The following is a 15,634-nucleotide window of genomic DNA, read 5'->3' on the forward strand; positions in this document are numbered from 1 at the left end:
GATTTTTTGGTGATGGCCATTCTGACTGGTGTGAGATGATATCTCATTGTAGTTTTGATTTGCATTTCTCTAATGATTAATGATGTTGAGCATTCTTTCATGTGTTTGTTGGCATTCTGTATATCTTCTTTGGAGAAATGTCTGTTTAGGTCTTCTGCCCATTTTTGGATTGGGTTGTTTGTTTTTTTGTTATTGAGCTGCATGAGCTGCTTGTAAATTTTGGAAATTAATCCTTTGTCATTTGCTTCATTTGCAAATATTTTCTCCCATTCTGAGGGTTGTCTTTTGGTCTTGATTATGGTTTCCTTTGCTGTGCAAAAGCTTTGAAGTTTCATTAGGTCCCATTTGTTTATTTTTGTTTTTATTTCCATTACTCTAGGAGGTGGGTCAGAAAGGATCTTGCTGTGATTTATGTCATAGAGTGTTCTGCCTATGTTTTCCTCTAAGAGTTTGATAGTTTCTGGCCTTACATTTAGGTCTTTAATCCATTTTGAGCTTATTTTTGTGTATGGTGTTAGGGAGTGATCTAATCTCATACTTTTACATGTACCTGTCCAGTTTTCCCAGCACCATTTATTGAAGAGGCTGTCCTTTCTCCACTGTACATTCCTGCCACCTTTATCAAAGATAAGGTGTCCATATGTGCGTGGGTTTATCTCTGGGCTTTCTATCCTGTTCCATTGATCTATCTTTCTGTTTTTGTGCCAGTACCATACTGTCTTGATTACTGTAGCTTTGTAGTATAGTCTGAAGTCAGGGAGCCTGATTCCTCCAGCTCCTTTTTTCGTTCTCAAGATTGCTTTGGCTATTCGGGGTCTTTTGTGTTTCCATACAAATTGCAAAATTTTTTGTTCTAGTTCTGTGAAAAATGCCAGTGGTAGTTTGATAGGGATTGCATTGAATCTGTAGATTGCTTTGGGTAGTAGAGTCATTTTCACAATGTTGATTCTTCCCATCCAAGAACATGGTATATCTCTCCATCTATTTGTATCATCTTTAATTTCTTTCATCAGTGTCTTATAATTTTCTGCATACAGGTCTTTCGTCTCCTTAGGTAGGTTTATTCCTAGATATTTTATTCTTTTTGTTGCAATGGTAAATGGGAGTGTTTTCTTGATTTCACTTTCAGATTTTTCATCATTAGTATATAGGAATGCCAGAGATTTCTGTGCATTAACTTTGTATCCTGCTACTTTACCAAATTCATTGATTAGCTCTAGTAGTTTTCTGGTAGCATCTTTAGGATTCTCTATGTATAGTATCATGTCATCTGCAAACAGTGACAGCTTTACTTCTTCTTTTCCGATTTGGATTCCTTTTATTTCGTTTTCTTCTCTGATTGCTGTGGCTAAAACTTCCAAAACTATGTTGAATAAGAGTGGTGAGAGTGGGCAACCTTGTCTTGTTCCTGATCTTAGTGGAAATGCTTTCAGTTTTTCACCATTGAGGATGATGTTTGCTGTGGGCTTGTCATATATGGCCTTTATTATGTTGAGGAAAGTTCCCTCTATGCCTAGTTTCTGCAGGGTTTTTATCATAAATGGGTGTTGAATTTTGTCGAAAGCTTTCTCTGCATCTATTGAGATGATCATATGGTTTTTCTCCTTCAATTTGTTAATATGGTTTATCACATTGATAGATTTGCGTATATTGAAGAATCCTTGCATTCCTGGAATAAACCCCACTTGATCATGGTGTATGATCCTTTTAATGTGCTGTTGGATTCTGTTTGCTAGTATTTTGTTGAGGATTTTTGCATCTATGTTCATCAGTGATATTGGCCTGTAGTTTTCTTTCTTTGTGACATCCTTGTCTGGTTTTGGTATCAAGGTGATGGTGGCCTCGTAGAAGGAATTTGGGAGTGTTCCTCCCTCTGCTATATTTTGGAAGAGTTTGAGAAGGATAGGTGTTAGCTCTTCTCTAAACGTTTGATAGAATTCACCTGTGAAGCCATCTGGTCCTGGGCTTTTGTTTGTTGGAAGATTTTTAATCACAGTTTCAATTTCAGTGCTTGTGATTGGTCTGTTCATATTTTCTATTTCTTCCTGATTCAGTCTTGGCAGGTTGTGCATTTCTAAGAATTTGTCCATTTCTTCCAGATTGTCCATTTTATTGGCATAGAGTTGCTTGTAGTAATCTCTCATGATTTTTTTTATTTCTGCAGTGTCAGTTGTTACTTCCCCTTTTTCATTTCTAATTCTATTGATTTGAGTCTTCTCCCTTTTTTTCTTGATGAGTCTGGCTAGTGGTTTATCTATTTTGTTTATCTTCTCAAAGAACCAGCTTTTAGTTTTATTGATCTTTGCTATTGTTTCCTTCATTTCTTTTTCATTTATTTCTGATCTGAATTTTATGATTTCTTTCCTTCTGCTAGCTTTGGGGTTTTTTTGTTCTTCTTTCTCTAATTGCTTGAGGTGCAAGGTTAGGTTGTTTATTCGAGATGTTTCCTGCTTCTTAAGGTGGGCTTGTATTGCTATAAACTTCCCCCTTAGAACTGCTTTTGCTGCATCCCATAGGTTTTGGGTCGTTGTGTCTCCATTGTCATTTGTTTCTAGGTATTTTTTTATTTCCTCTTTGATTTCTTCAGTGATCACTTCATTATTAAGTAGTGTATTGTTTAGTCTCCATGTGTTTGTATTTTTTACAGATCTTTTCCTGTAATTGATATCTAGTCTCATGGCGTTGTGGTCAGAAAAGATACTTGATACAATTTCAATTTTCTTAAATTTACCAAGGCTTGATTTGTGACCCAAGATATGATCTATCCTGGAGAATGTTCCATGAGCACTTGAGAAAAATGTGTATTCTGTTGTTTTTGGATGGAGTGTCCTATAAATATCAATTAAGTCCATCGTGTTTAATGTATCATTTAAAGCTTGTGTTTCCTTATTTATTTTCATTTTGGATGATCTGTCCATGGGTGAAAGTGGGGTGTTAAAGTCCCCTACTATGAATGTGTTACTGTCGATCTCCCCTTTTATGGCTGTTAGTATTTGCCTTATGTATTGAGGTGCTCCTATGTTGGGTGCATAAATATTTACAATTGTTATATCTTCTTCTTGGATCGATCCCTTGATCATTATGTAGTGTCCTTCTTTGTCTCTTGTAATAGTCCTTATTTTAAAGTCTATTTTGTCTGATATGAGAATTGCTACTCCAGCTTTCTTTTGGTTTCCATTTGCATGGAATATCTTTTTCCATCCCCTTATTTTCAGTCTGTATGTGTCTCTAGGTCTGAAGTGGGTCTCTTGTAGACAGCATATATAAGGGTCTTGTTTTTGTATCCATTCAGCCAATCTGTGTCTTTTGGTGGGAGCATTTAGTCCATTTACATTTAAGGTAATTATCGATATGTATGTTCCTATTCCCATTTTCTATATTGTTTTGGGTTCGTTATTATAGGTCTTTTCCTTCTCTTGTGTTCCTTGTCTAGAGAAGTTCCTTTAGCATTTGTTGTAAAGCTGGTTTGGTGGTGCTGAACTCTCTCAGCTTTTGCTTGTCTGTAAAGGTTTTAATTTCTCCATCAAATCTGAATGAGATCCTTGCTGGGTAGAGTAGTCTTGGTTGCAGGTTTTTCTCCTTCATCACTTTCAGTATGTCCTGCCACTCCCTTCTGGCTTGTAGGGTTTCTGCTGAGAGATCAGCTGTTAACCTTATGGGGATTCCCTTGTGTGTTATTTGTTGTTTTTCCCTTGCTGCTTTTAATATGCTTTCTTTGTATTTAATTTTTGACAGTTTGATTAGTATGTGTCTTGGCGTATTTCTCCTTGTATTTATCCTGTATGGGACTCTCTGTGCTTCCTGGACTTGATTAACTATTTCCTTTCCCATATTAGGGAAGTTTTCAACTATAATCTCTTCAAATATTTTCTCAGTCCCTTTCTTTTTCTCTTCTTCTTCTGGAACCCCTATAATTCGAATGTTGGTGCGTTTAATGTTGTCCCAGAGGTCTCTGAGACTGTCCTCAGTTCTTTTCGTTCTTTTTTCTTTATTCTGCTCTGCAGTAGTTATTTCTACTATTTTATCTTCCAGGTCACTTATCCGTTCTTCTGCCTCAGTTATTCTGTTATTGATCCCATCTAGAGTACTTTTAATTTCATTTATTGCGTTGTTCATCATTGCTTGTTTCATCTTTATTTCTTCTAGGTCCTTGTTAACTGTTTCTTGCATTTTGTCCATTCTACTTCCAAGATTTCGGATCATCCTTACTATCATTATTCTGAATTCTTTTTCAGGTAGACTGCCTATTTCCTCTTCATTTGTTAGGTCTGGTGCATTTTTATCTTGCTCCTTCATCTGCTGTGTGTTTTTCTGTCTTCTCATTTTGCTTATCTTACTGTGTTTGGGGTCTCCTTTTTGCAGGCTGCACGTTCGTAGTTCCCGTTGTTTTTGATGTCTGTCTCCAGTGGCTAAGGTTGTTTCAGTGGGTTGTGTAGGCTTCCTGGTGGAGGCGACTAGTGCCTGTGTTGTGGTGGATGAGGCTGGATCTTGTCTCTTTAGTGGGCAGGTTCACGTCTGGTGGTGTGTTTTGGGGTGTCTGTGGCCTTATTATGATTTTAGGCAGCCTCTCTGCTAATGGGTGGGGTTGTGTTCCTGTTTTGCTAGTTGTTTGGCATAGGTTGTCCAGCACTGTGGCTTGCTGGTCGTTGAGTGAAGCTGGGTGCTGGTGTTAAGATGGAGGTCTCTGGGAGATTTCCGCCGTTTAATATTATGTGGAGCTGGGAGGTCTCTTGTTGACCAGTGTCCTGAAGTTGGCTCTCCTACCTCAGAGGCAGAGCCCTGACTCCCGGCTGGAGCACCAAGAGCCTTTCGTCCACACGGCTCAGAATAAAAGGGAGAAAAAGTAGAGAGAATTAGTAGAAGTATGAGGAAAGAAAGAAGGAAAGGAGGAAAGGAAGGAAGGAAGAAAGAAGCAAAGAAGGAAAGAAAGGAGGGAGGGAGGGAGGGAGGAAGGAAGGAAGGAAGGAAGGAGGGAAAGAAGGAAAAAAGACAGAAAGAAAGAAGATAAGTAAAAATAAAATAAAGTATAATATAGTTACTGAATTAAAAAATATTTAGAAAAAAAAAAAAGGGACGGATAGAACCTTAGGACAAATGTTGGAAGCAAAGCTATACAGAGAAAATCTTACACAGAAGCATACACATACACCTTCACAAAAAGAGGTAAAGGGGGAAAAATCATAAATCTTGCTCTCAGAGACCACCTCCTCAATTTGGGGTGATTCGTTGTCTAAAGGGGGGAAGGAAGGAAGGAAAGAAAGAAAGAAAGAACGAAGGTAAAGTATAATAAAGTTATTACAATTAAAATTAATTATTGAGAAAAAAAATTTTTTTTAAAAACCATGGACAGATAGAGCCCTAGGACAAATGGTGGAAGCAAGAGTATACAGGCAAGGTCTCACACAGAAGCATACACGTACACATTCACAAAAAGAGGAAAAGGGAAAAAAATCATAGATCTCGCTCCTAAAGTCCACCCCTTCAATTTGGGATCATTCCTTGTCTATTCAGGTATTCCACAGATGCAGGGTATATCAAGTTGATTGTGGAGCTTTAATCCGCTGCTTCTGAGGCTGCTGGGAGAGATTTCCCTTTCTCTTCTTTGTTCTCACAGCTTACAGGAGCTCAGCTTTGGATTTGGCCCTGCCTCTGCGTGTAGGTCGCTGGAGGGCGTCTGTTTTTTGCTCAGACAGGACAGGGTTAAAGGCGCCGCTGATTCGGGGGCTCTGGCTCACTCAGGCCGGGGGTGGGGGGGGGGGGAAGGAGGGGCACTGCGTGCGGGGCGGGCCTGCGGCGTCAGAGGCGGCGTGACGTTGCGGCAGAGGCCGGCGTGACGTTGCACCAGCCTGAGGCCCGCCGTGCGTTCTCCCGGGGAAGTTGTCCCTGGTTCCCGGGAACCTGGCAGTGGCGGGCTGCACAGGCTCCGCGGAAGAGGGGTGTGGAGAGTGACCTGTGCTCGCACACAGGCCCCTTGGTGGCGGCAGCAGCAGCCTTAGCGTCTCCCGCCCGTTTCTGGGGTCCGCGCTTTTAGCCGCGGCTCGCGCCCGTCTCTGGGGTTCGCGCTTTTAGCCGCGGCTCGCGCCCGTCTCTGGGGTTCGCGCTTTTAGCCGCGGCTCGCTCCCTTCTCTGGGGTTCCTTTAAGCAGCGCTCTTAAACCCCTCTCCTCGCGCACCAGGAAACAAAGAGGGAAGAAAAAGTCTCTTGCCTCTTCGGCAGGTGCAGGCTTTTCCCCGAACTCCCTCCCGGCTAGTCGTGGTGCACTAACCCCTTCAGGCTATGTTCAAGCCGCCAACCCCAGTCCTCTCCCTGCGCTCCGTCCAAAACCGAAACCCGAGCCTCTGCTCGCAGCCCCGCCCGCCCCGGCGGGTGAGCAGACAAGCCTCTCGGGCTGGTGAGTGCCGGTCGGCACCGATCCTCTGTGCGGGAATCTTCCGCTTTGCCCTACGCAGCCGTCGCTGTGCACTACTCCGCGGTTCCGAAGCTCCCCCCTCCGCCTCCCGCAGTCTCCGCCCGCGGAGGGTCTTCCTAGTGTGCGGAAACTTTTCCTCCTTCACAGCTCCCTCCCACTGGTGCAGGTTCCGTCCTTATTCTTTTGTCTCTGTTTTTTCTTTTTTTTTTTGCTCTACCCAGGTACGTGGGGAGTTTCTTGCCTTTTGGGAGGTCTGAGGTCTTCTGCCAGCCTTCAGTAGGTGTTCTGTAGGAGTCGTTCCACGTGTAGATGTATTTCTGGTGTATCCGTGGGGAGGAAGGCGATCTCTGCGTCTTACTCTTCCGCCATCTTCAAGGTCCCCCTCCTTTTGCTCATTTTTAAATTGGATTGTCTTATTAATGAGTTCTAAGAGTCATTTACATAGTCTGGACACAAGTCCTTTATCAGATAGATGATTTGCAAATATTTTCTCCCAGTCTGTGGCCTGTATTTGCATTTCCTGTATTTTGCCTTTGAAGAGCAAAAGTGTTAAAATTTGGTGAAGTCCAATAGTATTTTATGGATTGTGTTATATTTTAAAAATCTTTGTTTAACCTAAGGTCACATTGTCTTCTGTAATTTTTACAGTTTTTGTTCTTATATTTAGGCCAAATCCATTTGAGTTAATGTTTGTGTGAGATAAGGATCTAAATTCCTCTTTTTTTTTGGCATATGGATATCCAGTTGTTCTATACCATTTATTTAGATCTTTTCCATTTCTCTCAGTGATATTTTGTAGTTTTCGGGGTACAAGCCTTGTACTTTTGTTAAATTGATTACTAAGTATTGCATGATTTTTGACGCTATTGTAAGGGGAATTCTTCTCTTAGTTTGATTTTTTGGATTTTTCATTGCTAATATATAGAAATACAATTGATTTTTGTTATCTCGATCTTAAATCCTGCAACCTTGCTAAATTAGTATTTAGTTCTAGTAATTTTTTGGCAGATTCCTTAGGATTTTCTACATGTCTTCTATGAGTAGAGCGGTTTTACCTCTTCCTTTCCCCTCTGGATACCTTTAATTTCTCTATGTTGCCTATGGCATTGAGTAGACCCTGTGACACAAGGTTGAATAGGAGTGGCCAGAGCAGGCAGCCTTGCCTTGTCGCCCGCTTAGGGAGGAGAGCATTCAGTCTTACACTACTGAGAATGATGTCAGCTATGGGTTTTTATAGATGCCCTTTACCAGGTTGAAGAAGTTCCCTTTTATACCTAGTTTGTTGAGAGTTTTTGTCGTGGTTGGGGGTGAGGGAGGGAGGTTTCTGGTTCCAGGCAAGATGGAATTAGAGGCACTTCTGCTTATGCCTCTTGCTAAGGACAGCTTAAAAACTCTAGACTTTATATAGAAAACAAACACTGAAAGACTCTGAAAGGTAGAGAAAAGAAGGATGGGCCAAGGATCTTGGGACCTATGGGATGATATGGCAGCAAAATCCCTAGTTTTTCTTTTTGCCTCATATATCCTGGGCAGGATGCTTGAGAAGCCAGCAACCTGGAAATACCAATGGGCTCAGAAAAAAAAAAAAAAAATGAGGGCCCCCTCAAAAGTCTGCTCTCTCTTGCTAAAGGACCAGAAAAAGGACAGCATATCAAGCTAGAAAACTTAGGTAATGACACCCAATTCCAGCCAAACACCCATCAACAAAGACCAAGTGGGAAACCTACACTTCTGCCTTTTCCTTGCTGTCCTGAGGCACCCCTCTCCCCACACTGCGGGGTGGGCAGGGGGTAATGGTGTCAGATGAGGCCAAGTGGGGGCAATCACCCTCCCAGCCAGGTCTGATATCCGTGGAGGCCTAGTGTGAACTCTGAACTCTGTGCCTGCCCAGCGATGGTAAAGCACCCCTTCTTGTTCTGGGGTGTCAGTGGAGGCCAGCTGGGAAAGCAGGGTTTCTACCTTCACCTGGAAATAATGAGGCCACACCTCCTTCCCGTGGCAGCGTCCAAGGCAGCCTGTTAAAACAAAAGAACTAGAACTAGAGTCTTTCAACTCAGACTGTTCAGTATACACTTGAAACTCATTCATCATACCAAAAACAAGGAAAATCTCAACTCAACAAGGGTATGAAAGTGGCCGTGAGCAACTGTGAACATGCTTAAACGTGAAAAAGTAGAAGATCTCTGCAAGGAAACTGATATAAAGAAGAACCAAATTAGCACTAAATTTATAATAAACAAAATTAAAAACTCAGTGGATGGGTGTAATTGTACAAAGAGGACAGAGGAAAGAATTAGCAAATTTGAAGATATAACAGTAGAATTTAACTAGTCTGAACAACAGAGAGAAAATAGACTGGGGAAAAAAATGAACAGGGCCTCAGCGATCTGTGGGACTACCCCCAAAAGATCTCACATTCATTCATTAGAGCCTCAGAAGGAAAGGAGAAAGACAGGTGAGAAGTAATCAAAGAAACAAGAGCTGAAATTCCCCAAAATTTCACCAGATACATAAACCTACAAATTCAAGGAGCTGAGGAAAACTCAAACAGGATAAACCCAAAGATGTCTGCACTGAGACACATTGCTATCAAACTTCTAAAAATTAAAATAAAACTCCCATCTTCCATCAATGAAGCGGAGCATGGTTGTGGAGTAATTCAAAGTTCAGGCAATCTTGGGGGGTGATCAGGAAAGACCTCTTTTTATTTATTTATTTATTTTAGTTTAGTTTAGTTTTTGCGGTACGCGGGCCTCTCACTGTTGCGGCCTCTCCCGTTGCGGAGCACAGGCTCCGGACGTGCAGGCTCAGCAGCCATGGCTCACGGGCCCAGCCGCTCCACGGCATGTGGGATCTTCCCGGACCGGGGCACGAACCCGTGTCCCCTGCATCGGCAGGCGGACTCTCAACCACTGCGCCACCAGGGAAGCCCCGCAATCAGTTGTTTTTAAATTAAGATATATAGGTTGTATTTTTAAACATAATGCTATTGCACACGTAATAGACTACAGTATAAACATACTTTTTATATGCTCTAGGAAACCAAAAATTTCACGTAATTCACTTTATCGTGATATTTGCTCTATCGCGGAGGTCTGGAACTGAACGCGCAGTATCTCCAAGGTGTGCCTGTATGCAAAAATAATAAGATGTTTCTAAAAGCTGCCCTGGGCCTCCCACAGGTGCCCCGGTGTTCCAGGTGAAGCCCCAAGACGTGACAGTGAGATCTGGGGATGCCGTGGCACTGCGGTGCCAGGCCTCTGGAGAGCCGGTGCCCACGGTGGAGTGGCTGCGAGCGGGCCAGCCCTTGCGGACCAGCCGGCGGCTCAGGACCCTAACGGACGGGAGCCTGTGGCTGGAGCGAGTGGAGGCTGGGGATGCGGGCGTATATGAGTGCGTTGCTCGCAACCTCCTGGGCTCTGCCACAGCCCGGGCCTTCCTGGCCGTGAGAGGTATGGAGCCTCCCTGCCCAGACCTTTGTGGACAGGGGTGGGATTCCCTGCCCAGCGGGGCCTAAAACAACAGAAGTATATGATCTTGTAGTTCCGGAGGGTGAAAATCTAAGATCCAGGTGCCAGCAGGGTTGGTTGCTTCTGAGATATATCATAGAGAATCTATTGCAGGCCTCTCCCCTAGCTTCTGGGAGTTTGCTGGAGTTCCTTGATTGTAGAAGCGTCACCCCTCTCTCTGCTTTCATGATCACGTGGCATCCTCCCTGTGCTCGTGTCTGTCTCTAAATTTCCCCTTTATATAAGGACACCAGTCATATTAGGTTAGGGCCCACCCTCATGACCTCATGTTAACATGGGTACCTCTGTACAGACCCTACATTCAAATAAGGTCACGTGCTCAGGTACCGAGGGTTAGGACTTCAGCACATCCTTTTAGGAGGACACAGTTCAACCCATAACAGCATCCTTACTTTTGTAATGGAAACAACTAATTTGTACCTTGTGTATGTTAATTGTAGAAAGGCCAGATAAGTTTTTTAAATGTGTGAAGAAAAAAGTAATGATCAGTTAGCTCTCATAATTCATTTAGAAATAGCTCAGGTAATTATTTGGGGTATATATTTCTACACTTTTTCTCTGAATGTAAAGAGATACACTTTTTTCTTTTTACAAATGAGGTCAAGTGTACAAGTTGTGTTTACAACCTGCCATATTTTCTTACTCGATCATGGACAATAGTCTAGTTCACACCTTCTGTAATGATTTCATACCATTCCATAGGAACATGTTTTTGTTTTTTGTTTTTTGTTTTTTTTTGCGGTACGCGGGCCTCTCACTGTTGTGGCCTCTCCCGTTGCGGAGCACAGGCTCTGGACGCGCAGGCTCAGCGGCCGTGGCTCATGGGCCCAGCCGCTCCGCGGCATGTGGGATCTTCCCGGACCGGGGCACGAACCCGTGTCCCCTGCATCGGCAGACGGACTCTCAACCACCGCACCACCAGGGAAGCCCCATAGGAACACGTTTTAAACTTAATTGCTGTTGGCTTCATTAAATAAACAACAGGTTTGTGGGTTGTTTTTTTCCCCAGTTTCCCCTCCATAAACTGTCCTGTGGTGCATGCACATCTTTGTGTGCTGGGCTGAATATTTCTATAGGATAAATTCCTTCAAGGGACATTGCTACATAAAAGATATTCAAAGGCGTTGAGGCCCCCTAACTCTCTCCCTCCTTTCCCATAAGTCTGGGGAGGGGCATCCTAGCCTTGTGGGGGACAAGAGGCTGCTGAGTTACCTCATGTCTGAGAAGGTTGCCAGTGGCTTGTCATTCCTGGCCTCCAATTTCCTGTCCCCTTCTAAAACTGCCAGGGTCATGCTGCTGCCTTCTTATCTGCTGCTCCCGACACCTCCTTACCCCGTTATTACAAGGCCAGGGGAAGGTTCATTGCCTTTTCCTGTCCCCCCCATAAATCCCAGAGCTGCAGGTATTGACGAGAGACATCCCAGATGGGCATCAAATCTCATCAAACCCCAGCTAAGGGCTGCAGGAAATGGCATTGCTTCCTGGAATCCAGAATTAACCAGCCCCCGATCTACCCACTTAGGATCTTGGCGATGGAGTGTTGAATGTTAGTTTTTTGACAGATCATTGGCAATTCGTTGTCAATTTCCCCTGAGGGCTGGTGAGTGGAGAGTCAGGCTAGGTTCTGTCTCTTGCCATCTGTCCAAACGAGGCAGCTGGCCCATTAGCCAGAGGAAGCATCCGCCTGTGCCTGTAGGATCCATTTGATTAGTGCTGAAGAGCATCTGCTAGCAGACTGCCTGGCGGCTGCTAGGAATTCAACCCACCCCAGCTGGGCCAGCTGCAGCGCAGCTGGAGCCAGGGCCACTGATGGAATGGGAAGCGTTCAGGTGGCAGCATTCATTTCCTGGCCCGGTGCCCTGCCTCCTCCAGTGTGCCAGGCCCCCCGCCCCCATCACTTGGCATTTTAGAACCCAACAGGTCTTTGGTGCATCTGTGGTCCCACCTCCTCATTTTATAGATAAGCCAACTCAGGTGTGGCTTGGGGGGCCAGACTTGCCCAGGTTTTCAAGAAGGTGATGGCAGAGCCAGAATTAGAAGCTGGTACCGTCCCTGTGTGGGGCTCCTCTTAAATGTCTCCCTTCTGTCTAGAAGCCAGGATCCCCTGAGTGTTGAGTTCATCGCCCATTAGCTGTGTGTCCTTGGGCAAGTTACTGCCCCTCTCTGAGCCTTGGTTTACTCCTTCATGAAATGGAAAACAGTACCTGCATATCCCTGAGGGCACAGAGATGGATAGTGTCACTCTTGTTCTCTTCCTTCCTCACAGGGGAGCCCCGGGGGAGCCGGGGCAGCATGATTGGGGTGATCAATGGGCAGAACTTTGGTATGGCTGTCCTCAACACCAGCGTGCAACAGGAGGCACGTTCTGGGGTCACCACCATCTGCAGCAGCATCAGCCACATCCCTGCGAGTGTGGGTAAGGGGGGGCCAGAGCACCTCCTGCGCCTGGGGACCCTCCGACCTGAGCTGAGTCTGAGTCAAAGTGGATCGAGGTGCAGGCCACCTCCTCTCCACCCCACAGCCCCCAACCAAACAAAATAACTGCATTTAAGATCAGCCCGAGAGTGCAAAATTAGCAGTATTATGTGAATGCAGGGTCAGATTGTGACTTTTGAAACCACTGATTGCTATGTGAGGTTTTTTTCCCACTGTTAAGGCAAGAGCTGCTACCAAAGTGAAGGGGTCACTAGCAAGGAGTAAGGGATGTGGGCTGCAGGGGACAGAAAAGGGGAAACATGGAGAATAAAATAAGCTAGAAGGCCCAGAGAACCAAGCAATGTCCACTTTCAAACAGATCCATAAAATAGTGCGTCCTAAGCAGATGGAATGTTCTGGAGAGACATTACAGACGCCGCTGTGATGGACCCTGCCGTCTCACCCTGCCCAGGGGGTCCTGCATCCCCTCATGGGGGTCCAGAGCAGGGAGAGGGTAGTGTTGACAGGGGCTTTGCTAAAAGCAGCCCCTCCAGAGCTGCCCTTGACCACAGACTGTGTGAGCAGTGCGGGGTCAGGGGACTGTGGCTTGGGGGAGGGGGGTCACTCCGGGCTGGCTGTCGGCAGAGAGGGAGTGAAGTGAGACACTGCCCAGGTGTAGCTGCTTCTTCCAGCTTCAGGAGCAGGAACCATGGAGAAGCATCTGGCTCCAGGCCGGGCGTGCCTGGCTCTGTTTAGTGGAAGCAGAGGCACAGAGAGGCTGAGAAGTTTCTGCTCCCAGGGACAGGGGCCCAGCTGGCTCCTGTGAACATCAGCCCTCTTGTACCTCTTCTGAGCCAGCAGTTTGGCTGAGAAGCTGGACCATCCCTGGCCCCAAGCAAACAGCCTTGCCCCTTCCCCGGTCCCAGACCCCACCTGGCCTGAGAGGAGGGCTGGGCATCGTGGGAAAAGGTCTGAGAATCCATGTCCAGGGCACTTCTGGGCTCTTTCTTCCAAGTCAGTGGTTTAGAATGATCCTCCCTCTTCCAGGCTCTTCTGGAAGGTGTCTGCAACTTAGGAGACAGTTGGTTTTCTGCTTGGTCCAGCGTGTATGTAGTGATGGTCGATGCAGTCCCATGCTCTATGGTGACCCAGTAGCCCTCAGTATTTATTGAATTCAGTTGAATATTAAAGGCACTTCTTTGTATAAATATATTTTGCTAATTTTCACAACTAGTCCGTGAAGTAGTTTTTGTCTTCACCGCTTCCCACCTTCTGATCTAATTCCCGGCCCAGGCAATCACGGGCTAGGCCTGGGTCGGGAGGCAAAGGGCTGAGCTCTCCTGGGGGCAGTAGGGAGCTGCAGAGAGACCTTGAGTAGAAGAGCGGCTGCCCTCGGGGTCTGGCTCTAACCCAGCCTCTGTGTCCACCCCGTCCAGGGCCTCTGATGCGGGTGCTTGTGGTCGCCATCGCCCCCATCTACTGGGCTCTGGCCAGAGAGAGTGGAGATGCCCTGAACGGCCACTCCCTGACGGGCGGCCGCTTCCAGCAGGAGTCGCATGTGGAGTTTGCCACAGGTGAGTGGGGGTCTCCCCGAGGTGGACCAGGTGGGGCTGAGGTCTGAGCCCAGGGCCTCTCCCCCGAGGTGACTCCAGGCTGGGTGGGGATGGATTGCAGGGGAGCTGCTCACAATGACCCAGGTGGCCCGGGGCCTGGATCCCGATGGCTTCCTACTCCTCGACGTGGTGGTCAATGGCATCGTCCCCGAGAGCCTGGCGGACGCAAATCTGCAAGTGCAGGTGTGGGGAGAGCCCTGGGGTGTGCAGATGGGGCGCGCGCGAGAGAGTGGCATGTCCTGCCCCAGCCCTCCCCGAGCAGCTGGGCCCACTTTCCTTCCTGACTCCCCAGCAGGGTCTGGGGCGTGCCCTGGCTGGGCCCAGGGGAGGAATAACCCCACGGCAAGAGGGCGCTCTGGCCCAGCTTCACAGACAGCTCAAGGGTGCCCAGCTCGTTGGAAGAAGAGCTGAAAGGCCCACCAGGCCCACACCCCAGCATCCCCACTGGGAGTGGAGGGTCCCTCGCCCCTTGGAAGTCGACATCGTGATGTCCTCCCTGCCGGCCTCTTGCAGGACTTCCAGGAGCAGTACGTGCAGACGGGGCCCGGCCGGCTCTTTGTGGGCTCCACGCAGAGCTTCCTGCAGGACAGCCTCCTGTCGTTCCTGCGCGGCAACCACAGCATCCGGTACGACGCGGCTCAGGGCCCCCAGCCCCAGCTGGTGCAGCACCTGCGGGCCTCCGCTATCAGCTCAGCCTTCGACCCGGAGGCCAAGGCCCTGCGCTTCCAGCTCTCCACGGCCCTGCAAGCTGGTGAGGCCCCTATCCCCTCTCCACCCCCCCACTGTCCCAGCCAGATCCTGCCAGGGCCCCCACAAGGGCCTGGGCTCTCTATCCCCGGGCGCCTTGGGCACTGGGGCCCTCGTGTCCTCAGGGTCTGTCCCCTTTGCCTAGCAGAAGAGAATGAAGTCGGCTGCCCAGAGGGCTTTGAGCTGGACACCCAGGGAGAGTTTTGCGTGGGTGAGCATGCCTCCCCACCCCAGCAGGGACGAGGGAGGCCTCAGCCTGGGAGGGACGGAGGGCTGGAGGGCCCATGAACGCAGGCCACCGGACCTCTCCCCACCCCGCAGACAGGGACGAGTGCTCGGGCAGTTCCAGCCCCTGCGCCCACTCCTGCCGCAATGTGCCCGGCCGCTTCTCTTGCTCCTGCCCAGCTGGCTTCACCCTGGCCAGGGACGAAAGAACCTGCAGAGGTGAGTGGGCCCCAGGTGGAGAGGCTCGTCTTGGACCTGGCCCAGGTGTGCTCAGGGAGATTCCGGGGCTGGGACCCTGGCCAGGGGGCACATCCCTCAGGGGACGTGAACCTAGGGGTTCCCATGCCCTGTTCCCACTGAGAACTTCTTATTTTGAGGGCCACAGAGGGGAGAGGCTCAAGCACCGAGGGGCGATAGGGATCTCTAAAGACACGCATGTGGCCACCACGTGCTCACGGCACGCACACCCGCTGAGCCTGGACGTGGCCTCAGAAGCTTTCCCAGCCCTCAGCGGGCATTTCCAGTCCACCGGGCTTGGAAGTGAGCTGATACCCATCTGGCCTGCTTGCCCTGCTTGCCCCCATGATGAAGTTGCTGGACGATAAATCTGACCCTGAGATGCTGTCTGGACTCTGATCCCACACCTGTGTCCCTCCATCCCACCAGCGAGGCCTGGTGTGGCCAAGTCTCTTTGG

At 47.7% G+C, this 15,634-nt stretch overlaps 1 protein-coding gene across 1 annotated transcript in view; it reads left to right on the plus strand.

Moving 5' to 3' along the window:
* The window catches only part of HMCN2 (hemicentin 2), a 156,346-nt gene that overhangs the window by 134,640 nt on the left and 6,072 nt on the right, over positions 1-15,634 (plus strand). The window contains exons 86-92 of the mRNA XM_089913870.1: positions 9,592-9,861; positions 12,206-12,355; positions 13,791-13,928; positions 14,029-14,150; positions 14,481-14,718; positions 14,863-14,925; positions 15,036-15,158. Coding sequence (XP_089769996.1) covers positions 9,592-9,861; positions 12,206-12,355; positions 13,791-13,928; positions 14,029-14,150; positions 14,481-14,718; positions 14,863-14,925; positions 15,036-15,158 — 1,104 coding nt within the window. The remainder of the gene's footprint in view (positions 1-9,591; positions 9,862-12,205; positions 12,356-13,790; positions 13,929-14,028; positions 14,151-14,480; positions 14,719-14,862; positions 14,926-15,035; positions 15,159-15,634) is intronic.

This window comes from Delphinapterus leucas, chromosome 6, assembly GCF_059928025.1.
Source record: "Delphinapterus leucas isolate spDelLeu-1000000601 "Yukka" chromosome 6, BTC_Dleu_Yukka2, whole genome shotgun sequence".
Taxonomy (NCBI): domain Eukaryota; kingdom Metazoa; phylum Chordata; class Mammalia; order Artiodactyla; family Monodontidae; genus Delphinapterus; species Delphinapterus leucas.